Below are 25824 nucleotides of genomic sequence, written 5' to 3'. Positions count from 1 at the left end.
ACTAAGTAATAAATTGGTGTAATCAGGGTCTCTTTCTGTACATTATGTTGCTCTTAGCTGAGGTAGCAAAAACCAGATTCTCTTTAATAAGAACCATGCAAAATATCTGCAATCCTCTTTAACCCTCCCAGCTTGGCTCCTCTTCCCGCAGTCAGTCTGTACATATATTTTACAAGCCCTTTCACCTACAGAGTATAAAAAACTTTAAATGTCTGAAAGGGCTTTTTACTTGTTCCAGCCTTCTCCCCCAGCCTTCTCGCCAGCGTATTATGTGTGTTTCCATAGGAATGAATACCTAGGGCTACTCAGCCTTCAGCCTTCACATCAGTAAGCGAGCCTCTGCCTACTTGTACACAGCTAGTAGCATCTTTCAGAACATCATACAAGGTCTCCACTTGTCTTCAAGAAACCCTCCAAAATCACGATCAATGGAGAGAAAAGCTCAGTAATAAGGCAACAGAGGGAGAGGTAAGCCGCCTTCACCGTCACTGTCTAGAGGCTGTTACTGGCGAAGCTCCTAGTGTCTAGATGGCAATGCTGGACGGACACTAGGACACTGTCTCCTAATGTGTTCTTTATGGTTATGTCTTGTAATGCATTTTACTTTGATAGTTACACTTGTTTTTCTCACATTCTCATCCATGTTTTGTTGAGCCCCCAGAGGATGATGGAACTATGTGAATCATATTAGTATTCTGATTACCGATAAATAGGTGACACATAACTATCTGATATTTGTTTCTTCATTTTTTCATTTATTGTCATCTTAGCTTCATCAGATATTTTTCTGACATTACCCATTTGCATTGATGTGTAATACGGGACACACATAATTTATATTGTATATTGTATTCTCTATCAATCAATGAAGTTGAAGGTAAATGAGAAAAACGTGTATAACAGATATGCAGGTATACCCTCTCAGCAATACTTGAAGGAGTAAGGTAGTACCTAACACTAATGTATTTGGCAAATTACTGACTTTTCATTTCAAATTTTCAAATAAATGAAATATTGCGTTTTCACATGTGTTCACATTTACATTCAGAGTATGTGATGCAGATTATATATATATATAGAGAGAGAGAGATAGAGAGAGAGAGAGAGATAATGTATATCTGTTTTAACGAACATCTGAGCCCAAAAATCGATTGTACGTCGGTTTTGCAAGCCTGCGAGAAAATATCGCAGTACAGATGCCATACGGATTACATACGGAGGATGCCATGCGCAAAATACGCTGACACACCCTGCATACGGATGACATATGGATCACTATTTTGGGAACATTTCTGCGTATTACGGCCATAAAAAAGGACCGTATTTTCATTCGCTGAGTGTGAGGCCGGCCTTAATAGTAACCAATTTGAAGTCAAATGGATCCGTCACTGTCTTGTGATGGATCCAGTACTGCATCATGCCTACGCATGTAACAGAAACTATGACACATATGAACAGATCCTTACAGTGCCAGTGTCTGATATTTCACTTCTTAGGAAAGTTCTTCTACAATATCTAGCACGGCTTGTTCACAGTGGCATTATAGCATAGCCTTCTAAGAGCCACAATGATGAATATGGATAGAGCCCTGTACTAACTTATAATGGGGTCAAAAGAACAGCAGATAGAACTACTGGAAACACATGTAAAGTTCTGATCTTAAAGGAGTCTGATCCTAAAGTATTACATAGTTACAGTACATAGCTAAAAGGGTTGACCAGCCTTAGCCTACAAGTCTACAGTTACTTTAGGTGACTGCAGACTTGTGAATGCTCACATCTCACAAACTGCACGCTGTGAGGACTCTACGGTGCCAGGAGTGGGCGGCCATGTGACTGTAAGTATGCAATTTGCATACTTCCAGACACATTTCTACTAGAAATATCTGGTCTTTCTCAGTACTTTAAAGGGAACCTGTCACCCCCAAAATCGAAGATGAGCTAAGCCCACCAGCATCAGGGGCTTATCTACAGCATTCTGTAATGCTGTAGATAAGCCCCCGATGTATCCTGAAAGATGAGAAAAAGAGGTTAGATTATACTCACCCAGGGGCGGTCCTGCTGTGCGTCGTGGTCCGGGGCCTCCCATCTTCTTACGATGACGTCCTCTTCTTGTATTCACGCTGTAGCTCTGGCGCAGGCGTACTTTGCTCTGCCCTGTTGAGGGCAGAGCAAAGTACTGCAGTGCGCAGGCGCCGGGAAAGGTCAGAGAGGCCCAGCGCCTGCGCACTGCAGTACTTTGCTCTGCCCTCAACAGCGCAGACAAAGTACGCCTGCGCCAGAGCCGCAGCATGAAGACAAGAGGACATCATCATATGATGATAGGAGGCCCCGGACCGGACCACGAGGCCCATCGGATTGGACCGCCCCCCAGGTGAGTATAATCTAACCTCTTTTTCTCATCTTTCAGGATACATCGGGGGTTTATCTACAGCATTACAGAATGCTGTAGATAAGCCCCTGATGCCGGTGGGCTTAGCTCATCTTCGATTTTGGGGGTGACAGGTTCCCTTTAATATTGAGTGAGGCCATCAGCAAGTGACCTCATGATTCCAAATCACATAGTCGTGGTCGTACTCCCAGCGACATAGAGTGACTGCAGACTTGCAGCCTGAGGCTGGACAACCACTTCTACATGGTTGATCAAAAGGCACAGGTCCATCGAGTCCTGCATGAGACACCTAGTCATCCTCATTTATATTCACGTTTTACATGAATATGGCACACACAAAAAATAGTTTGTTGTGTTTTTTTCTCTACAGACTTATGGAATATTGCCTGAAATTACATAGGGACACAACCGTAACCACAACTTGTAGACAATAGAATTCAGAGATCATGGATAACATTCAGAGGAGTCGGACTGCTAGTGAACCACACAAGAAGAAATATGAAGCAAAAATAAATTTCTTTAAAGAAAATACCGTCATTGGGATACCAAGATTCTTTACTTCATCAGCTAGACTGATACAGGTATATTTCTAAATTTCAATGTTATTTCATTTTCACATGACAAAAATGTTATTTTCACTAGCTAATTGCTGTTTTGAAAAAGTAAAAAAAGAAAACCGCTTAGCACTACATAGTCTTCCTGCCATAATTTCAAAATGAAGTCATTAAAATACAAAAAGTCACTAAAATCCCAAATGGAAGTGAAGATGACGACATTCACCATGTTGTGGGAAAATGTTTATTGTTTCTAAGCAAGTAATACAAGTCAGGTTGGGAGAGTACAGGCAACCAGGAACAGGTTACGGCTGTTACATGTCTACTGACTCTTCTATGGGCCCGAAAAGGATTATCCCATGATGTGGTGAGTGCCTTGATCTTCACTTTTGCCATTTGGGACTTAATAGTTGTTTAGAGTAAATATTATGGGTAGAATTGTCCTTTATCTAAATTAAAATTTCAGTTCGGCCTTTATGTTTGTGATCGTGACCAAATTAACCCATCAGAGTACTGGACTCAGAGTCTGGTGCAGCAAAGGCCATATACACAGTAGCAGACCAAACCCAGTGATTTGTTAGGATTAATCATGGTGGCTCAGTGGTTAGCACTGGTGATTTGCAGTGCCGTGGTTCCTGGGTTCACATCCCACCAAGGACAACATCTGCAAGTAGTTTGTATGTTCTCCCCATGTTTGCGTAGGTTTCCTCTGGGTTCTCCGATTTCCACCCACAATCCACAGAGACTGTGAGCCCTTGCGGGCAGGGTCCTCTCTCCCTCTGTACTTGTGTGCCTTTTATTGCTCACGTTTATTGTACTTGTCTATGTATGCCCCTTTTTTCACATGTAAAGCACCATGGAATAAATGGCACTATAAAAATGAATAATAATAATAATACTGATAGGGAGTTTAGATTGTGAACCTCATAGGGGACACCAATGATAATATCTGTAAAGCGCTTTGGAATATGGCATTATATAAATAAGCTTAATAAATAACTATCTAATGTGCATGGAGGCCTCCCAACTATTCCCTGACAGATTATTTAGAGAGCTGTCGTTCAGCTGATGGATATCTATCTTGACTCCACCAAATACTGGAACTGTGTTCTCTAGGCTACGTTCTCATTTCCAGTGATAGGGTACGCTAACATCTGCGCATATAAAGTTGCTGAGCTTCTCAGCCAGAAAAGTTGTAGAGTGTCATGCATTTTTTTCCTCACCTAGCATCTGTATGCCATGCAAGTGTGTTTTTCCTCATCTAGCATTCATATAACATGCATATGCAATCCGTATGCAATGCATTTTTAACATCAGCTTTTAGATACAGTAATTCTCTGTCACTTCAAGCTACTTTTATAACTTATAAAACAATCTTATATACAAATATAGAGTGTGAGGCTGTGGCCTCTGATACAGCTAGGGGATGCTGTTTGTTCTCCCCAGAATGTGCATGCAGACGGATGAAGTCCATAGGTGTGCATGAGAGTCACGGATTTCCAGTCCGGGTTTTCCATGTGGCTGAAGGCCACAGGTTTGTGTATGTTTAAAAACCCTGCAGTAAGAGGTATGGCCATGTCAGGCCGTGTCAGGTGTACGTCAGTGTTAGTCTGGCGTGTGCTGGTCTGCAGAGTGCATGGAGGCAGAGGCCAGCAGAGCCAGCACCCAGGGCAGCTGAATAGCCTGGCACCCGCAGCGTACACAGAGATGCAAGTCATCCATGGTACTGGTCTCGGATGTGGACAGTCCTGTGCCCGGAGGTGAATGTCCTGTGCCTGAAGGATTCGGATTTGGAGAGTCCTGTGCCCGGAGGTGGATGTCCTGTGCCCGAAAGAGGACTAGTATGTGCAACGATTGCAAACAGGTGGATATGGTGCCTGGCTGCTATCCGGAGGATATCCTGAACTGTGTATGACTGTGTGAGTATAGAGTCTGTAAAGAGACTGTGCTAAGGCGATGCAGGACACCCATGAGAACTAGTCACAGGAGGGCTGCCGTGTGTAGTGTCTGCAACACATGAGGCTGTGTGTATGGAGATGTATAGAGACTGTGAGATGGCGTGCGGTCACCCAGTGAAACTAGACAAGGGAAGTCTGGCCTGTTTAGGTACCGCAAATCTAAAGCCATGTGATATGTATTGCTTTTGCAGCGCCCCAGAGTCCTGGTCGTTGCAGTACTAACGCTCCGCCACTAAGGGGAGTGATGGTACGTCTGATGGCACTAAAGGAGTTCACCTGACCAGGTATCACAGTCACACATTACACTTCACACTCCGGCCACCAGGGGGAGCAAAGGGTTCTATGTATTAGGCCACTCCTCACACTCTGGTAAAACTGGGGGTTGGATAGGAAGTTAGAGAGAAGCTGACTGGGTTTTGCCTAGGTAACATCTAGTGAGAGAAGAGCGTTGCTTGGGAAGATTCAGGGGGGTCCCTGTCAGGGGTGGGATCCTGACAGAGGCCTAGCGAAAGGACAGATCGTTACGGAGCCGCACCTGCACTTCATTGCGGTGGCATCCTAAGAAAGGACACGAAGCGAAGTATATTGTGGAGAAGTGAGAAACGAGATCACAGCACAAAGGCGATAGAACCAGTAGGAGTCGTGCCCCGAGATCAGCAACATCCTACTGAGGCGCGTAGCCGGCGGCCGGAACGCCGAGGAAGTATTGGGCTCTACGCATTACTTCAAACCAACGGCAGGGCAGTTAATTTTAGGTTGGCTGCCTCACCTTAATCATCTAATGAAGACAACGGAGGCAATTGTGAGAGAGGGCCGTCTCTAGGGTCCCTATAAAATAACTCCAGGCCTACCCCGTCATACGGGTGCGTCCTATCCATATCATCTGGGGAACGGAGAGAAAGAACATAAACATACACGACAGTTGTGAGGACTATCCCGTGGTGCTCTGCAGGGAAGTACTACAACACCCAGGCGCTAGTAGGTAGACACTGATTTCCACCTGCAAAGGGAACTCTGGATGTGCCTTCGGACCGGCAGGTCTCAGCCAGCCCTGTTAACAGTGCTCTGGATTGCGGATGCCGAAGCCTTCAGTAAAGAGGTAAAGAGACTGCAACCCTGTGTCCTCGTTATTTACTGTGACCTACACCACCACCTACACCTTTTATTGGGCGCCCCTTAGCAGGACCACGGACCGGGTTGGGCCACTGTGACATCCTCAGAACTGAGAGACCCGGATCCGAGTACCCCACTGTCCTGCGTCTGGGGGCCGCTCCAACTTGGCCTCATGAACAGGATCTACTTAAGCCTGAAGAATCAGGTCATGTGTGCCTTGGAACTGTGACTGAATTGTGCTTGAACCGTGATTTATTGCAAAGACTGTGTATTGCTATTTGCCGCCAAAAATTCCCACCAAAATTGCTGCCATTGCAGCGCCACGAGGAACGTAGAAGAAGAAGAAGGGCGTGGATTTGTGGGCGTGGACAAACTGAAGAGCACGAAGAACAATGGCCGCCCAGTCTAAGTATTGCTGTATGCTGAGGACATGTCCGTCAGCAGCTGAGGTCCGCCTTCTCATTCTCTATGGAGGGTGGAGACCATGGAGATGGGGCCTCCCCAGAAAGAGAGCGCGGGAAGAAGATCCCGAGGAGGAACCAGATACCAACATGGCGACCCCAAGGCGTCCACGTGGGAGCGCTTCAGCCCAGCACCAGTCCCCAGCGGGGAAAGAAGATTCTGATCCGCCACCGCTGAAGGGAGTGACCTCATTGGAGCCCCATGCGAGGGGGCCCGACGACCAGCCGTGGGATGACTGGCTGGGTTTGGCTGAGGCCCGTCGGCTGGTGTCCTCCTGGAGACGTGCTCAGAGGGGGACGTGGCTCACAACGGTGCTGGCAGTGGCGTTCGCACCTGCAGAGTGGACCGACATAGGTGAAGCTGGCTCCTGGACGGATCCTGGACCTGGTCGTGCCATGGAAATCCGGCTGCCCCGCCGTCGGCTCCGTTGCCCGGCCATGGGTCGCGGGAAACGGACCTCAGGGTTCTCCCATTGACGGAGTATCGGCGGCACCGGAGGATGGAGCGAAAAGAGGCTGGACGCGGGATCTCGATCAACCTGCGGGATGACTCTCCACCGAAATGGGGTGTCATCGTGGCCTTTTAACCCCAGGAAGGACGGGGAATAATCCAGGAGATCGGGTCGCCGGTGACGGTTCGTGTTGCTCAAGACGAGGTGGAGCCCTGCCATGCGGAGGTCGATGCTGATCGCGACCTGCAACCTGGGGATGCCGTCACCTATACCCGGTGGCAGCGAGGAAGAGGCTGGTGGGCACGGGACGTCCGGCGATGTGCAGCCCTCCTGGCAGCGCCGGAGAACCCTAGACCTGAGTCCGTTGCAGGAACGGAGATGGCGGCTCCCGCTGCCCAGGAGCAAACGGCACGGACCCAGGATGTGACCCTGGGTCCCACCCTTTCCTGGCCGAAGGGCAGGGTGTGCAGGGTAAAACCGCTGCAGCCACATGAATAAACGGAGGCAATTGTGGGAGAGGGGCGTCTCTAGGGTCCCTATAAAATAACTCCAGGCCTACCCCGTCATACGGGTGCGTCCTATCCATATCATCTGGGGGATGGAGAGAAAGAACAGAAACATACACATGATGAGAGCATTATACTGCCTCTGTACAAATTCCTAGTTAGACCGCACATGGAGTACTGTGTCCAGTTTTGGGCACCGGTGCTCAGGAAGGATATAATGGAACTAGAGAGAGTACAAAGGAGGGCAACAAAATTAATAAAGGGGATGGGAGAACTACAATACCCAGATAGATTAGCGAAATTAGGATTATTTAGTCTAGAAAAAAGACGACTGAGGGGCGATCTAATAACCATGTATAAGTATATAAGGGGACAATACAAATATCTCGCTGAGGATCTGTTTATACCAAGGAAGGTGACGGGCACAAGGGGGCATTCTTTGTGTCTGGAGGAGAGAAGGTTTTTCCACCAACATAGAAGAGGATTCTTTACTGTTAGGGCAGTGAGAATCTGGAATTGCTTGCCTGAGGAGGTGGTGATGGCGAACTCAGTCGAGGGGTTCAAGAGAGGCCTGGATGTCATCCTGGAGCAGAACAATATTGTATCATACAATTATTAGGTTCTGTAGAAGGACGTAGATCTGGGGATTTATTATGATGGAATATAGGCTGAACTGGATGGACAAATGTCTTTTTTCGGCCTTACTATGTTACTATGTTACTATACACGACAGTTGTGAGGACTATCCCATGGTGCTCAGCAGGGAAGTACTACAACACCCAGGGGCTAGTAGGTAGGCATTGATTTCCACCTGCAAAGGGAACTCTGGATGTGCCTTCGGACCGGCCGGTCTCAGCCAGCCCTGTTAACAGTGCTCTGGATTGCGGATGCCAAAGCCTTCAGTAAAGAGGTAAAGAGACTGCAACCCTGTGTCCTCGTTATTTACTGCGACCTACACCACCACCTACACCTTTTATTGGGCGCCCCTTAGCAGGACCACGGACCGGGTCGGGCCACCGTGACATCCTCAGAACCGAGAGACCCGAATCCAAGTACCCCGCTGTCCTGCGTCTGGGGGCCACTCCACTTTGAACCGGTGTAAACTGGTCACTGATATTATCCACTGAAGTTGTATGCATTTATGTGAATTGGACTTTAATGCTGTGAAGAAACACATTAAAAGAGACTTTTGTGTTTGAATTTGTGGGTCACTTTCTCTACACTGCGTACGATGCTACTACAGCTTTACAAGAGTTATAGATAGAAATATGTCAATGAGATATACAATCAGTGCTTTGCATCTGTAGCTTTCTGTACTTGTATTTTGCTAATAAATAAATTAAAAAAAGAAAAAAAAGCTGTGAAGTCCCCTTATTTTTATTAACCTTCTGAGGGAAAGCAGACAACTGAGAGCTGGTCTTAATAGTCTGGGAAGAGGGAAATAAACAAGAAGCTTCCCAGGCTATTAATGTCAGCTCACAGCTGCCTACTTAGCCTTTACTGTTTATGAAAAAGAGAAACCAAAAAAAAAGATCCCCACCCTATTTTTAATAACCAGCAGGGAACCAAAAAAAAGATCCCCACCCTATTTTTAATAACCAGCAAAGGCTAAGCAGACAGCTTCAGACTGATATTAATAACCTGTTAAGGGACCAAGGATATTGGACTCCTCCTAAACTAATAACATCGGCCATCAGCCACCCCAGAAATGGTGCATCTATTAGATGCAACAATTCTGGTGCTTTGCCGCGTCTCTTCTAGCTTGCTCTGCTGCATTGGCAAATGGCAAAATGGTTTTGAGGTTGATGTCAGCTTTGTGATGTCAGCTGACATCAAGCCCAGGGGGTCAGTAATGGAGAGGCGTCTATAAGACACCCCTAACACTAATCTTGTATTTTTAAACAAAAAAACACACACAGAGAAAAGGCCTCTATTTGTACAAAGCACTTTCCGACCATCTTTTACCCCTCTATTACCTTTAACAAATCAAATATTCCAAAGAGGTCCGCTGTGAATCCATCCCATGTTCCACGACGATCTCCAACTCTGCTACATTGAGATGGTGTGTTGAGCGGTGACAAGCGTTATGCGAGCATGCAGTACGCCAGTCACCACACACTGATTGTAGCCATCCATTTTTCTTTCATTTGAAAAGGATCCGGTTTTTGCTTATTAGATCAGTTTGATATGAAAGGAAAACTAATGGCTATTTAACGGATCCTTTTTCCATAGACGTCAATGTTTATAAACGGATCCTGTTGAAATCAGTTTTTTTAGCTGGACAAAAGTTGGGTCTTGACAACTTTTTTGTTAACGGATTGCTAATGGATCTGTTCTATCTCATGAAAACTGGACATGTGATCATAGCCTAAGAGAGAGCTGCTGCTACAATTGACAGACTTTTCTTCCCACAGGACATAAGGATCAGTGCTTGATTTCTAACCACTTTCTTCTTTTGTTAAGTGAGGAGTTAAACTGCTGGTAGAGAATTATGGTAGCAGCTTTCTCATATAGAAGTCAGGGACTCTTGCCCGAACTTAATGTTCCTGTGTATTGGGGAGTTGGGAAAAAAGGATGTTAGCTTTTGGCCGAACTATAGCTCAACTATCTAGTGTGTATGGTCAGTTAATGGGCTCTTAGGTCCAACAGATAGGATTCAAAGTGGAGTTATCTAGAGACAATTGTTACTAGAAGCTAATGATGATATGACCGATGTCAAAGCTGTAGCCCAACTTTCTTTCATCTAGGTACAATGTGCTGTAAATACCTTGCCCCAGGTAAAGTGATTTGGCACTACCTGAGGTCTAAGAGGTAACGTTTCTCTTTGTGTGACATACCGGCTCTAGCATGCCAAGGTAAAGAGGCTTATTCGCCATGCAATATTCCTCTGGGAAATGTAATATGCCTCTCTGAAGAGGCAGTTTGCATATTGGCAACCACCTGACATCCAGCACCCAGGGCAAATGTCCTGCTGGCCTCCCCTTGTTGTGTCCTGACTGGTGTCCACATTTATAGTAGCTACGTTCAGAATTTAGTTAAAAGTGGACATACACATTGGCAGAATCATGCTATATACCTTGATGGTATGCCGTCAGGATCATTTCTTCTGGTGGGCGCAAGGAACATCAGTTCGAGGAGCTACTGAAAAGAAAACCTGGAAGTTTTAAAGGATAAAGTCAGACAATATAGTTTCTAAAGTAAGTATAAATAAATTATCACATACAGTTTGATCATTATGGTGGCTATTATTCCGTCCACGTAATCACAGGAAAGACAACCAATAAGTAAAATTGTGAGCCTGACAATGCTGATTAAAGTTAGTATTAAGGTGCTGTATAGAAATACAATTCAATGACTATGGAATGGATATGACAACCTTCAGGTTGCATAATCAACATAAAACTTAGCACTCAACTTAGGATGCTTGGAACAGAAGAATTTATTTTGCAGTATACTCAAAACGTTTCGGTTCAACATGAACCTTCTTCAGTTACGTATACGGAATACATGTGATGAATGGGGCCGGAAGTCAGTGGGCCACACAAATTCTATGCTGGGGGACCACAGCCGAGGTATGCAGAGAGAAGTGCTTTAGGAGAGCGAGGTGTAGGCGTGCATGCCGCCAGACGCGGAGTCCACCGCTAGTCTAGTTTTGAGTATACTGCAAAATAAATTCTTCTGTTCCAAGCATCCTAAGTTGAGTGCTAAGTTTTATGTTGATTAAGTATATGGCATGGGAGGCCTAACTATAGCACCACTTCGTAGCTGTGCTCACGGTGTTGTTTCACAACCTTCAGGTTGCAGGCAGCTCTTGCTGCAGACTCATATTGTTATATGGCCTTGGCTACTTATACCAATACTTATTTGAATGCAAACCAGAGAAGCAGGTTGTGTGGCCTTGTTAAGTCCTTATATAATTAGTGAGCTGCAAAAACACAAAAGGTCAAAGAGCAGGTCACATGTATTATGTGAGGTGGCAGCAAATAAGAATGAATGCAGGTGTAAAGCTGCTGGTTTATGCCTTATATTGTTAGGCCGTCACACTTTCAGACACTAAATCCTTGCACTACAACTGGTCTGATGCTGACTAACATGAGGTATGGAATCTATGGGATCTGTGCAATCCTCTCCAGGGATCCATGTAAGGATGTTTGGATATACGTAAGTGATCTTTTACATAGGTTGTTGCCCTGAAAAAAGTAAACAATTGACAGAGAAATAAATTAGTGATTAAGCATAGAAGGGTAGTCCAGCGGCAGCCGTGGGACATCGCCATGAGGTCAGTGAGAGACAACACATCTAGAAGATGATAAGAGTGAGTCAGAAACAAATTAATAGATGTCCACAAATCCAAGGGGCAAGGTGAATGCCAGATGAGATGCAGGTCAGAATACAGACAGGCTGGAGAATATGCCAGCATCCAGGTATAACAACTAAGGCAAGGTTCAGGAGGCCTTTACCTGCTTAAACAATTCATCACAACTGGTTATTAACAGCTCATCCGGGCCACTGGCATCTTCACAATGTACAAGTTGCCTTGCCTACGTGGTCTCCACACAGACAGACGGATACAGAGGAGCAGCGATAGGATCAGGGAGGGGTATATAACAAATATGGCTAATTGATGACAGGTAATTATATTTTATTGTGAGGCACATAATTAGGTGCTATACTCATATTGCTGAGGGCAAAAAGAAATAATGAGAGGAACCTTTTGTAAGTTGTCCTGTAATTCATATCTAGCTCACCCATAACTGTCCACACAAAACGCAGGGTTCTTTTCTTGCTCTTTGCCCCGAGTGTAAAATAATGACCAGCTTCTGATCATTGTCATTGTGTGACTTGGAGTGCACAAATGTAAGGAGGAAGACCGGGCTGTGGGTACCTGCGTCATGCCGGGTCCAGAACTGTCGATGCTGCGTCCAGTGCTGCTGGGGGGAAAGAATGGGGGATCGGACAGGTCCCATGACCAGAGGAGAGGGTGTGTGGCTAAGGCGGTCAGTGAACAGAAAGTGCGGGAAAGAGTACTCAGTTTCCCGCCGGCAGTGAGAGCAGAGAGAGGTGTGCGGCTCACTCTGCAGTTACAGAGGCAGTGCAGAGACGTGCCCTGGCAGAACTTAGGCAAATGCTCCAGTGAGTCAGTGAATGTTCAGAGCACTGCGTACCTGGCCAAGCAGAGTGCAGGTGCCAGTGGCAGGACCTTGAGGTGCGCTCTGTTGTGAACTCTGTTTTCAGGCTCCCTCTTGTGGTCACTGGTGGTATGGTGTGACTTTTGCTTTGGGCTCCCCCTGGTGGCTTTGTTTGTTATCCTGCTGGTCTCTGGCTATCAGCTGGTTCGTTATCCTCTGGGAGGTTCCTATATAGCTCTGTTTTACTTCCACTTGTTGCCGGCTGTCGATGTAATCAGTGCTACTCAGATTCCTTCTGACTACCTTGCTCCCAGTCCATCTAGGACAAGCTAAGTTCTGTTTGCTCATTTTTTGATCAGCAGTGTTTATCATGTTTTCTTGTCCAGCTTGCTAAAATGTGATTCCCTCGCTTGCTGGATGCTCTAGTGGACTGAGTTTCTCCCCACACACCATTAGTTGGTGCGTGGGTTCTTGAAATCTCAGGATGGATATTTTTTAAGGGTTTTTTATTGATCGCATATACCCCTGCTCTATTTTCTGCTTTCTAGTACTAGTGGGCCTCTTTTGCTGAATCTGATTTCATCCCTACGTATGTGCCTTCTTCTTACTTCACCGTTAATATTTGTTGGGGGCTTCTATATCTTTGGGGATTATTTCTCTGGAGGCAAGCGAGGTCTTTCTTTCTCTTTAGGGGTAGCTAGTTCCTCAGGCTGGCTCGAGACGTCCAGGAATTTTTTAGGCACGTTCACCGGCTACCTCTAGTTGTGTTGGATAGGTTCAGATTTGCGATCAGTCCAGTTACCATCTCCCTAGAGCTTGTCCTTAGTTTATTCACTTGCTGGTCTATTCGTGATCCTCAGCCACTAAGGATCATAACAGCACAGCCGGCCACAAAAGTGTTAATTGCATGGCAGAAGCAGGAGAAAAGAAGCCTTGACAATTTTTTTTTTTTTTTTTTTTTTGCCGTGTGTCTAGCTGCTGTGGCTAGCTTCTCTCCTCCTCTTAATCTTGGTGTGGCTCTGAGTTCAGCTGCTGACATGGATGTCCAGAGCTTGGCTTCCAGTCTGGATCATCTTGCTGCTAGGGTTCAAAGTATTCAGGATTTTGTTGTTCACAGTCCTATGTCAGAGCCTAGAATACCTATTCCGGAGTTGTTTTCTGGAGATAGATCTAGGTTCCTGATTTTTAGGAACAATTGTAAGTTGTTTCTTTCTTTGAAACCTCGTTCCTCTGGTGATGCCGTTCAGCAAGTTAATATTATCATTTCCTTTTTGCGTGGTGACCCTCAAGATTGGGCCTTCGCATTGGCGCCAGGGGATCCTGCATTGCTTAGTGTAGATGCGTTTTTTTTAACCCTTGGATTGCTCTATGAGGAACCTAATCTTGAGAACCAGGCTGAAAAAACGTTATTGGCCCTCTCGCAGGGGCAAGATGAAGCAGAGGTGTACTGCCAGAAATTTAGGAAATGGTCGGTGCTTACTCAGTGGAATGAGTGTGCCCTGGCTGAAAATTTCAGAGAAGGTCTTTCTGAAGCCATTAAGAATGTCATGGTGGGGTTCCCTACGCCTGCAGGTCTGAATGAGTCAATGACTCTGGCCATTCAGATTGATCGGCGTTTGCGGGAGCGCAAACCTGTGCACCATTTGGCGGTGTCTTCTGAACAGACACCTGAATCTATGCAATGTGACAGAATTCTGACCAGAAGTGAACGGCAAAATTATAGACGGCAAAATGGGTTGTCCTTTTACTGTGGTGACGCAGCTCATGTTATCTCAGCATGCTCTAAGCGCAAAAAAAAGGTTGATAAATCTGTCACCATTGGTACTTTACAGCCTAAGTTCATTTTGTCTGTTACCCTGATTTGTTCCCTGTCATCTTACCCGGTTAATGCTTTCGTAGATTCAGGTGCCGCCCTGAGTCTGATGGATTGGTCATTTGCCAGGCGCTGTGGTTTTGATTTGGAGCCTTTAAAATTCCCTATTCCACTAAGGGGAATTGATTCTACACCATTGGCTACGAATAGACCTCAGTACTGGACACAAGTGACCATGTGCATGACTCCTGTTCATCAGGAGGTGATTCGCTTTCTTGTACTGCATAATTTGCATGATGTCGTCGTGTTGGGTCTACCATGGTTGCAGACTCATAATCCAGTCCTGGATTGGAAAGCTATGTCGGTGTCAAGTTGGGGTTGTCAGGGAATTCATGGTGATGCTCCTGTGGTGTCAATTGCTTCGTCTACTCCTTCTGAAGTCCCTACGTTTTTGGTTCAGACTACCAGGATGTATTTGAGGAGCCCAAACTCAATTCTCTACCTCCTCATAGGGACTGTGATTGTGCTATAAATTTGATTCCTGGTAGTAAGTTTCCTAAGGGACGACTTTTCAATTTATCTGTGCCGGAGCATGCTGCCATGCGGAGTTATATAAAGGAGTCTTTAGAGAAGGGACATATTCGCCCGTCCTCATCCCCTCTTGGTGCAGGATTCTTTTTTGTGGCTAAAAAGGATGGTTCTCTGAGACCCTGTATTGATTATCGCCTTTTGAATAAAATCACGGTCAAATTTCAGTATCCTTTGCCATTGTTAACTGATTTGTTTGCTCGCATTAGGGGGTCTAGTTGGTTCACCAAGATAGATCTTCGTGGTGCGTATAACCTTGTGCGTATAAAACAGGGTGATGAATGGAAAACTGCATTTAATACGCCTGAAGGCCATTTTGAGTACTTGGTGATGCCTTTTGGACTTTCTAATGCTCCTTCAGTCTTTCGGTCCTTTATGCATGACATCTTCCGTGAATATCTGGATAAGTTTATGATTGTGTATCTGGATGATATTCTGTTTTTTTCGGATGATTGGGAGTCTCATGTTAAGCAGGTCAGGATGGTCTTTCAGGTCCTGCGTGACAATGCTTTATTTGTGAAGGGCTCAAAATGTCTTTTTGGAGTCCAGAAGATTTCTTTTTTGGGTTTCATTTTTTCTCCTTCTACTATTGAGATGGACCCAGTCAAGGTTCAGGCTATTCATGAATGGACGCAGCCTACATCTGTTAAGAGTCTTCAGAAGTTCTTGGGTTTTGCTAATTTTTACCGTCGCTTCATAGCTAATTTTTCTGGCGTTGTTAAGCCTTTGACGGATTTGACCAAGAAGGGTTCTGATGTGACTAATTGGTCTTCTGCGGCTGTGGAGGCCTTTTGGGAGCTGAAGCATCGGTTTTCTTCGGCTCCGGTCTTATGTCAGCCAGATGTCTCACTTCCCTTCCAGGTGGAGGTTGATGCTTCCGAGATTGGAGCAGGGGCTGTTTTGTCGCAGAGAAGCCCCGATGGCTCTGTGATGAAGCCATGTGCTTTCTTTTCAAGAAAGTTTTCGCCTGCCGAGCGGAATTATGATGTCGGTAATCGGGAGCTGTTGGCTATGAAGTGGGCATTTGAGGAGTGGCGACATTGGCTCGAGGGAGCTAAACATCGTGTGGTGGTCTTGACTGATCACAAGAATTTGATTTATCTCGAGTCGGCCAAGCGGCTGACTCCCAGACAGGCTCGTTGGTTGTTGTTTTTCTCTCGTTTTGATTTCATGGTCTCGTACCTGCCGGGTTCGAAGAATGTGAAGGCTGATGCTCTTTCTAGGAGTTTTGTGCCTGACTCTCCTGGAGATTCAGAGCCGGCTGGTATCCTTAGAGAAGGGGTGATTTTGTCTGCCATCTCCCCAGATTTGCGACGTGTGCTGCAAGAGTTTCAGGCGGATAGACCTGACCGCTGTCCACCGGAGAGACTGTTTGTCCCGGATAGATGGACCAACAGAGTCATCTCCGAGGTTCATTCTTCGGTGTTGGCGGGCCATCCTGGAATATTTGGTACCAGAGACTTGGTGGCCAGGTCTTTTTGGTGGCCTTCCTTGTCGCGGGATGTGCGTTCCTTTGTGCAGTCTTGTGGAATTTGTGCTCGGGCTAAGCCTTGCTGTTCTCGTGCCAGTGGTTTGCTGTTACCTTTGCCTGTCGCGAAGAGGCCTTGGACGCACATTTCCATGGATTTTATTTCAGATCTCCCTGTCTCTCAGAGAATGTCTGTCATCTGGGTGGTGTGTGATCGTTTTTCTAAGATGGTCCATTTGGTGCCCTTGCCTAAGTTGCCTTCCTCCTACGAGTTGGTTCCACTGTTTTTTCAAAATATGGTTCGTTTGCACGGGATTCCTGAGAACATTGTTTCTGACAGAGGATCCCAGTTTGTGTCTAGATTTTGGCGGACCTTTTGTGCTAAGTTGGGCATTGAATTGTCTTTTTCGTCGGCCTTCCATCCTCAGACGAATGGCCAAACCGAGCGAACTAATCAGACCTTGGAGACTTATTTAAGATGTTTTGTTTCTGCTGACCAGGACGACTGGGTTACTTTTTTGCCGTTGGCCGAGTTTGCCCTTAATAATCGGGCTAGTTCTGCTACTTTGGTTTCTCTTTTTTTTTGTAATTCGGGGTTTCATTCTCGTTTTTCCTCGGGTCAGGTGGAGCCTTCTGACTGTCCTGGAGTGGATGTTGTGGTGGATAGGTTGCATCAGATTTGGAATCATGTGGTGGACAATTTGAAGTTGTCACAAGAGAAGGCTCAACTCTTTGCCAACCGCCATCGCTGTGTGGGTCCCCGACTTCGCGTTGGGGATTTGGTGTGGTTGTCTTCTCGCTTCGTTCCTATGAAGGTCTCCTCTCCTGAGTTCAAGCCTCGGTTTATCGGTCCTTATAAGATTCTGGAAGTCCTTGGCCCTGGGTCATTCCGTCTGGACCTCCCAGCATCATTTGCTATTCATAATGTGTTCCATCGCTCATTGTTGCGGAGGTATGTGGTACCTGTGGTTCCTCCGGTTGAGCCTCCTGCCCCGGTGCTGGTTGAGGGAGAATTGGAATACGTGGTGGAGAAGATCTTGGATTCTCGTGTTTCTAGACGGAGGCTCCAGTATTTGGACAAGTGGAAGGGCTATGGTCAGGAGGATAATTCTTGGGTTGTCGCCTCTGATGTTCATGCGGCCGATTTGGTTCGTGCCTTCCATGTGGCTCATCCTGATCGCCCTGGGGGTTTTCATGAGGGTTCGGTGACCCCTCCTTAAGGGGGGGGTACTGTTCTGAACTCTGTTTTCAGGCTCCCTCTTGTGGTCACTGGTGGTATGGTGTGACTTTTGCTTTGGGCTCCCCCTGGTGGCTTTGTTTGTTATCCTGCTGGTCTCTGGCTATCAGCTGGTTCGTTATCCTCTGGGAGGTTCCTATATAGCTCTGTTTTACTTCCACTTGTTGCCGGCTGTCGATGTAATCAGTGCTACTCAGATTCCTTCTGACTACCTTGCTCCCAGTCCATCTAGGACAAGCTAAGTTCTGTTTGCTCATTTTTTGATCAGCAGTGTTTATCATGTTTTCTTGTCCAGCTTGCTAAAATGTGATTCCCTCGCTTGCTGGATGCTCTAGTGGACTGAGTTTCTCCCCACACACCATTAGTTGGTGCGTGGGTTCTTGAAATCTCAGGATGGATATTTTGTAAGGGTTTTTTATTGATCGCATATACCCCTGCTCTATTTTCTGCTTTCTAGTACTAGTGGGCCTCTTTTGCTGAATCTGATTTCATCCCTACGTATGTGCCTTCTTCTTACTTCACCGTTAATATTTGTTGGGGGCTTCTATATCTTTGGGGATTATTTCTCTGGAGGCAAGCGAGGTCTTTCTTTCTCTTTAGGGGTAGCTAGTTCCTCAGGCTGGCTCGAGACGTCCAGGAATTTTTTAGGCACGTTCACCGGCTACCTCTAGTTGTGTTGGATAGGTTCAGATTTGCGATCAGTCCAGTTACCATCTCCCTAGAGCTTGTCCTTAGTTTATTCACTTGCTGGTCTATTCGTGATCCTCAGCCACTAAGGATCATAACAGCGCTCCCCCATTGCTGATAGATGCGCAGCAGCACACGTGTGAGACAGAAACTCCTGCAGCGCTTCCCACTTCGGTTGCACAGATTTATGGACTAGGAGCTCAGCGGGCAAAACCGGTGACCGCCCGTTTGTGAAGAATTTCACCCGCATAGCTAATCCGTTGCTGGAACTGCTAAAGGGAGTGCTGTCTGGTTTAAAGAATTGGACTATACAATGGGGAGGTAGCCAGGAAGAAGCCTTCTGAGCCTTGAAGATGGCCTTAACTGAGGCCCCAATACTCGCCTATGCATACCCTTCATTCTTCACGCCAGTGAAAGTCTACATGGTCTGGGGGCCGAGCTATCGCAAATGCAGGAAGGGAAGGAACGAGTGATTGCCTATGCAAGCCGGTCTCTCCACGACTTGGAAAAGAACCCGGACAATTACAGCTCCTTCAAGTTGGAATTGCTGGCTTTAGTGTGGGCGATGACCGAAAAGTTTGCTGAATACTTGTCGGGGTCCAAAGTCTTGGTAACAATCCCCTAGCTCACGTGGAAAATGCAAAATTGGGGGCCTTGGAATAACAATGGGTGGCCCGCATGGCGAAGTATTGGTATAAGATCGCGTATCGGGCCGGAGCCGAGAACACGCATGCTGATGCTCTGTCGAGAGACCCATAAGCAGCCTGGACATGACCAAGATGAAGAGTTAGAGGCAGAAGAGATTCCTGGTTTCTGGGACCTCGCTAGGAAGTTGGTGGCGACGCATGGACAGATCGGAGAGGCGTTTGGAGAAGAGGTGCTGGGCCGACCTTGGGATAACTGGGTGCAAGATAAGGCCAGTGGCTGGCTCTGAGGTGACTTCCCAGACAGTGCAAAAGAGACACTCACTTCTCTGGGACTCTGCAGATTCTAAGGCAGTGGTGGAGACTCCAGTTGGAGTACGGCTTGCTGTATAGAAAAGTGCTGTTAATGAGGGAGTTGGGGTCAACTGGCAAGTGGTGCTCCCAGAGAAGTTGATCCGAGTAGTGGCTACAGAAGCCCATGAGAGAGAGGCTCACTTTGGTCCGGAAAAGACGATCCAGTGGTTACAGAAGGTGGTATATCACCCCCGATTGAAGACTGCAGTAGAGGAGGCCTGTCAACGATGTTGGAGCTGTGAACTAGCCAAACCTCCGGAGCAGAGAACCCAGACGCAGACCATCATGACTTCTGCTCCCTTAGAATTATTGATGATCGATTACTTAACCGTGGGCCCAGCTCATCTCAGATATGAACATTGTCTGATGATGACTGACCACTTTACCAAGTTCGCTGTGGTAACTCCAACTCTGGATCAGACTGCTGAGTCAGCTGCGCAGGCCATTTGCTGAGACTTCATCCGGGTGTATGAATGCGGAAAAGGATCCATTCTAATCAAGGCACTTGTTTCCAAGGTCGAGTGATGGGGTTACATCGTCTGCACCGGATTGAGAAGTCAAGGACGACGCCCTATCATCATCAGGGGAATGGAGCCTGTGAACGCTCAGACACTAATTCAGATGCTCCGAACATTGGAGGAAGATTGGAAAATACAGTGGCCTGAGTACGTGGCTGAATTGGTCTGGGTGTACAACAATCGAGTGCACAGTACAACAGGATACACTCTATATACCCTGCTGTTCAGGCGAAATGGACAGGACATTACAGAGCTTGAGTTGGACCCGGAAGAAGACTACCTGCGGACAGGGGGTGACTTCCTGGGTCCTAGAACATAGTCATCGGCTGCAGACCCTTCACCAGCTGCTGCAGACTAAATTTCGAGAATTCCAACACCATGAAACAATGCCAATTCGAGGGACAGCTCTCAAGGCCGGAGATCGAGTGTTGGTCAGACAAGCGGCCCCAGGGCAAGTTGGAGCATCAATGGGGAAAAACCCCGTATCGAGTGAAACGCCGAGTTGGGACCGATAGGCCAGTATATGAAGTTCAACCCAAACGGGAAGAAGGAGCGCCTACCCAAATAGTCCACTGCAGCATGTTGCATCCTTGCTTGTCATAGAGTCCTGAGGAAGAAGAGAGAGTGCCAAACACCACCGAAACGCTCACCCCAACAGTTCTTGACTGCGATGAGGAAGAGACACTCACCTTGTTCCCAGACTTGGATAGTCCGCCGTCTGCCAGTCCCTGGGAAGTGCGTAGGCCTGAAACCCCAGAGACGGCCGATTCGTCAGAACAAGATATGCTCCAGTCTTCCACCACTCAACCTGAACTACGCCGTACAGAGCGGACGACAGCTGGAATACCTCCCACTCGTTATGAAAAAGACCAGTTTATTTGGAAACTAATTATTCAAGAAATGGAAGAGTGTGAACGTCTGATGAATGGCGAGTTAAAGGAGGACGGGAGTGTAAGGTGGAAGACCGGGCTGCAGCTACCTGCGTCATGCCGGGTCCGGAACTGTCGAGGCTGCGTCCAGTCCCATGACCCGAGGAGAGGGGGCGTGGCTAAGGCGGGCAGTGAACAGGAAGCACAGGAAAGAGTGCTCAGTTTCCCGCCAGCGTTGAGAGCAGAGAGAGAGGTGTGCGGCACACTCCGCAGTTACAGAGGCAGTGTGGAGATGTGTCCTGGCAGAACTTAGGCAAATGCTCCAGTGAGTCAGTGAGTGTTCAGAGCTCCGCGCACCTGGCGAAGCAGACTGCAGTGCTCGCGTGGAGGAGAAGGTGCCAGCGGAAGTACCCTGAGGTGCGTTCCCCATTACTGATAGATACGCAGCAGCACACGTGTGAGACAGAAACTCCTGCAGCGCTTCCCACTTCGGCTGCACAGATTTATGGACTAGGGGCTCAGCGGGCAAAACTGGTGACCGCCCGTTGCCGCCAGAAGCTGGACCATGATTTGCTGGAATTCTTCTGAGGACACCATGCCAGCCGTTGCCATTACTCCAGCTCACATCAGACTGTATGTGGAAAGGACCAGAGAAGATAAGTGCCATTTCAAAATCAAACTGTCGAGTTAAACCCTTTACCCCCCTTGTTTATTGTTCACTGTTCATTGTTTATTAACTCCCTGCGAGGAGACCATTGCCATTCCTTTTGTTAAGAAATTAAACAATATTGTTACACAGCCTTGTTCAGCATTCCCTGCGTCACTGCATTCCCGCACATGCTTACGCAAATGTTCTGCCTTCCTCCACGTATGATGCTGTGTGGATTCCAGCATATAGATAAACCTTCATCCACTTCCTCAGTAAATGGACTGTATAGGTTCTTAAGTCTATATTTATTGAGTTGGTGAACGATGAACAACAATAGTAGATGATATTGTGAGAATTGCGATATAATGGATGATCAGGTAAAAACTACAAAGGAAATAACAGTGCATCAGTACTTGGCACATTACAGCATATTACAGGATGTAATAACATGAATAACAGAGAGATTACAGAGCTAACACAGAACACAGCATAAGACAGATACACAGTTATCATGGCTATCTTAGGGCAAGTTCAGGCTGTCAGCATTGTACTACTTTATACAGGCAAGCATCTATCTGCATACAGAAAAACAGCAATAAGAAACAAAGCACAACATGCCTAACTACACACTCTGCTATAGTGTGGCTGCATTACTGTTCTAACACAAACATGAAGGTACATTTATGCCTCACCGGATTCCACTTATCAAGAGCAATAATACGTCCCAGTGCCTTGGGCCTATCCGACCAGGGACGGACCATTAAATCATTTTGACACCAGTGTGCGCGGGCGATCGCTGCCAGATGTAAGCTGATTCTGACAGATGACACCCGGCACTAAGTGTTAGGAGTGGTCACGCCCTGCTCCCAACACTTTAACCCTCTAAATGTTGCGATTGAACGCGATCACAGCATTCCAGGAGCCAGCAGAGGGCTGATCGTTGCCATGGTGACCCGATGTCGTCATGACAACATCCGGGTCACCAGAGCTAGGAAAACTTGCTGATCATGCACAGTAATGATCAATAATCTTATCTTCCAGTGCAGAGCTGAAAAATTATACAGCATGGGGATGCTACTGCATCCCCATACTATGCAAGTGATCAGCCTGCAAAAAAATGACAGTCCCATAGTGGGACAAAATAAAAAAAAAAAAAAAAAATGTAAAAACATTTTCCTAAATAATTGTAAATCTCTCTCTCTCTCTCTGTATATATATACACAGTACAGACCAAAAGTTTGGACACACCTTCTCATTCAAAGATTATTCATGACTATGAAAATTGTACAATCACACTGAAGGCATCAAAACTATGAATTTACACATGTGGTATTATATACTTAACAAAAAAGTGTGAAACAACTGAAAATATGTCTTATATTCTAGGTTCTTCAAAGTCGCCACCTTTTGCTTTGATGACTGCTTTGCACACTCTTGGCATTCTCTGGATGAGCTTCAAGAGGTAGTCACCGGGAATGGTTCTCACTTCACAGGTGTGCCCTGTCAGGTTTAATGAGTGGGATTTCTTGCCTTATAAATGGGGTTGGGACCATCAGTTGTGTTGTGCAGAAGTCTGGTGGATACACAGCGGATAGTCCTACTGAATAGACTGTTAGAATTTGTATTATGGCAAGAAAAAAGCAGCTAAGTAAAGAAAAACGAGTGGCCATCATTACTTTAAGAACTGAAGGTCAGTCAGTCCGAAAAATTGGGAAAACTTTGAAAGTGTCCCCAATTGCATTGGCAAAAACCATCAAGCACTACAAAGAAACTGGCTCACATGAGGACCGCCCCAGGAAAGGAAGACCAAGAGTCACCTCTGCTTCTGAGGATAACTTTATCCTAGTCAGCAGCCTCAGAAATCGTAGGTTAACAGCAGCTCAGATTAGAGACCAGGTCAATGCCACACAGGGTTCTAGCAGTAGACACATCTCTACAACAACTGTTAAGAGGAGACTTTGTGCAGCAGCCGCAGGCCTTCATGGTAAAATAGCTGCTAGGAAACCACTGCTAAGGACAGGCAACAAGCAGAAGAGACTTGTTTGGGCTAAAGAACACAAGGAAAGGACATTAGACCAGTGGAAATCTGTGCTTTGGTCTGACGAGTCCAAATTTGAGATCTTTGGTTTCAACCACCGTGTCTTTGTGTGAAGCAGAAAATGTGAACGGATGGACTCTACATGCCTGGTACCCACCATGAAGCATGGAGGAAGAGGTGTGATGGTGTGGGGATGCTTTGCTGGTGACACTGTTGGGGATTTATTCAAAATTGAAGGCATACTGAACCAGCATGGCTACCACAGCATCTTGCAGCAGCATGCTATTCCATCCGGTTTGCGTTTAGTTGGACCATCATTTATTTTTCAACAGGACAATGACCCCAAACACACCTCCAGGCTGTGTAAGGGCTATTTGACCAAGAAGGAGAGTGATGGGGTGCTACGCCAGATGACCTGGCCTCCACAGTCACCAGACCTGAACCCAATCGAGATGTTTGGGGTGAGCTGGACCGCAGAGTGAAGGCAAAAGGACCAACAAGTGCTAAGCATCTCTGGGAACTCCTTCAAGATTGTTGGAAGACCATTCCCAGTGACTACCTCTTGAAGCTTATCAAAAGAATGCCAAGAGTGTGCAAAGCAGTCATCGAAGCAAAAGTGTGGCTACTTTGAAGAACCTAGAATATAAGACATAATTTCAGTTGTTTCACACTTTTTTGTTAAGTATATAATTCCACATGTGTTAATTCATAGTTTTGATGCCTTCAGTGTGAATGTACAATTTTCATAGTCATGAAAATACAGAAAAATCTTTAAATGAGAAGGTGTGTCCAAACTTTTGGTCTGTACTGTATATATATATATATATATATATATAAAAAATAGAATAATATTAAAAAAATTAAAAGATATTGTACAGGTGCTTCTCACAAAATTAGAATGTCATCAAAAGTTAATTTAATTCACTTCTTCAATACAAAAATTGAAACTCATCTACTATATAATTGTCTAAGGGTACTTCCGTCTTTCTGTCTGTCCTTCTGTCTGTCTGTCTGTCGCGGTTATTCGTTTGCTGATTGGTCTCGCCAGCTGCCTGTCATGGCTGCCGCGACCAATCAGCGACGCACACAGTCTGGAAAAAAATGGCCGCTCCTTACTCCCCGCACTCACTGCCCGGCGCCCGCATACACCCCTCCGGTCACCGCTCACACAGGGTTAATGCCAGCAGAAACGGACCGCGTTATGCCACGGGTAACGCACTCCGTTACCGCCGCTATTAACCCTGTGTGTCCCCCAACTTTGTACTATTGACGCTGCCTATGCGGCATAAATAGTACAAAATGTAATGTTAAAAATAATAAATAAATTAAAAAAACCTGCTATACTCACCCTCTGTAGTCCGCTGAGCCGCTCGCGCCGCCCGCCATCTTCCGTTGCAGGTTGCGGTTGCAAAGATGGTATGGCAGAAGGACCTGCCATGACGTCACGGTCATGTGACCGCGACGTCATCACAAGTCCTGCACGCCTGCGCGGAAAGGACCTGACGAGACGTCACGGTCATGTGACCGCTACACGGTCATGTGACCGCGATGTCATCACAGGTCCTGCGCTCAGACCAACCCTGGGACCGGAAGCTGCCGTGGACTACAAGGGGCCCTCGGAAAGGTGAGTATATGTTTATTTTTTATTTTTTAACCTGTGACAAACGTGGCTGGGCAATATACTACGTGACTGGCCAATATACTACGTGGCTCTGTGCTGTATACTACGTCACTGGGCAATATACTACGTAACTGGGCAATATACTACGTGACTGGGCAATATACTAAGTCGCTCGGCAATATACTACGTCGCTGGGCAATATACTACGTCGCTGGGCAATATACTACGTGGCTGGGCAATATACTACGTGGCTGGGCAATATACTACGTGGCTGAGCAATATACTACGTGACTGGGCAATATACTACGTGACTGGGCAATATACTACGTGGCTGGGCAATATACTACATTGCTGGGCAATATACTACGTGGACATGCATATTCTAGAATACCCGATGCGTTAGAATCGGGCCACCATCTAGTATAATATGTAGAGCCATTACTGTACATGTGCTGCCACTCTGTGACAGATTCAAATGTATTTACATTATTGTTTTTTCTGTTTTTCCCTATTTGTTCTGAAAATGCATTCAGTTTGTATTGTGTTCTTACTTGTTATGATTTGCTGCCACCCAGTGGTCATCTTGGTGTTCAACATGTATATGTGTATATGTTAATGACCTGGGTGGAGACCTTGCTTGCCCGGTTAGAACCAGTTCTTCTTCCTGTCTGCATTCTGTAATTGTGGAACATTGATGGAAGTCATACTTTCTGACCTGGCAAAGGAATTGTCTTTTTACCTAGCGGACCGTGATTTGCTTCAAGGCAAAATAAA

General features: G+C 46.3%; 1 protein-coding gene across 1 annotated transcript in view; it reads left to right on the top strand.

The window, feature by feature from the left end:
* The first annotated feature begins 322 nt into the window (after nucleotides 1–322).
* Nucleotides 323–25824, top strand: part of LOC143793014 (uncharacterized) — a 195081-nt gene continuing 169579 nt past the window's right edge. Inside the window, exons 1-2 of the mRNA XM_077279566.1 lie at nucleotides 323–468; nucleotides 2762–2972. Of these exons, the coding sequence (XP_077135681.1) occupies nucleotides 2838–2972 (135 nt within the window). The 5' untranslated portion in view covers nucleotides 323–468; nucleotides 2762–2837. The remainder of the gene's footprint in view (nucleotides 469–2761; nucleotides 2973–25824) is intronic.

The sequence above is a fragment of the Ranitomeya variabilis genome, chromosome 1 (genome assembly GCF_051348905.1).
Source record: "Ranitomeya variabilis isolate aRanVar5 chromosome 1, aRanVar5.hap1, whole genome shotgun sequence".
NCBI lineage: Eukaryota > Metazoa > Chordata > Amphibia > Anura > Dendrobatidae > Ranitomeya > Ranitomeya variabilis.
This window is presented reverse-complemented; position numbering and strand designations above follow the sequence as displayed.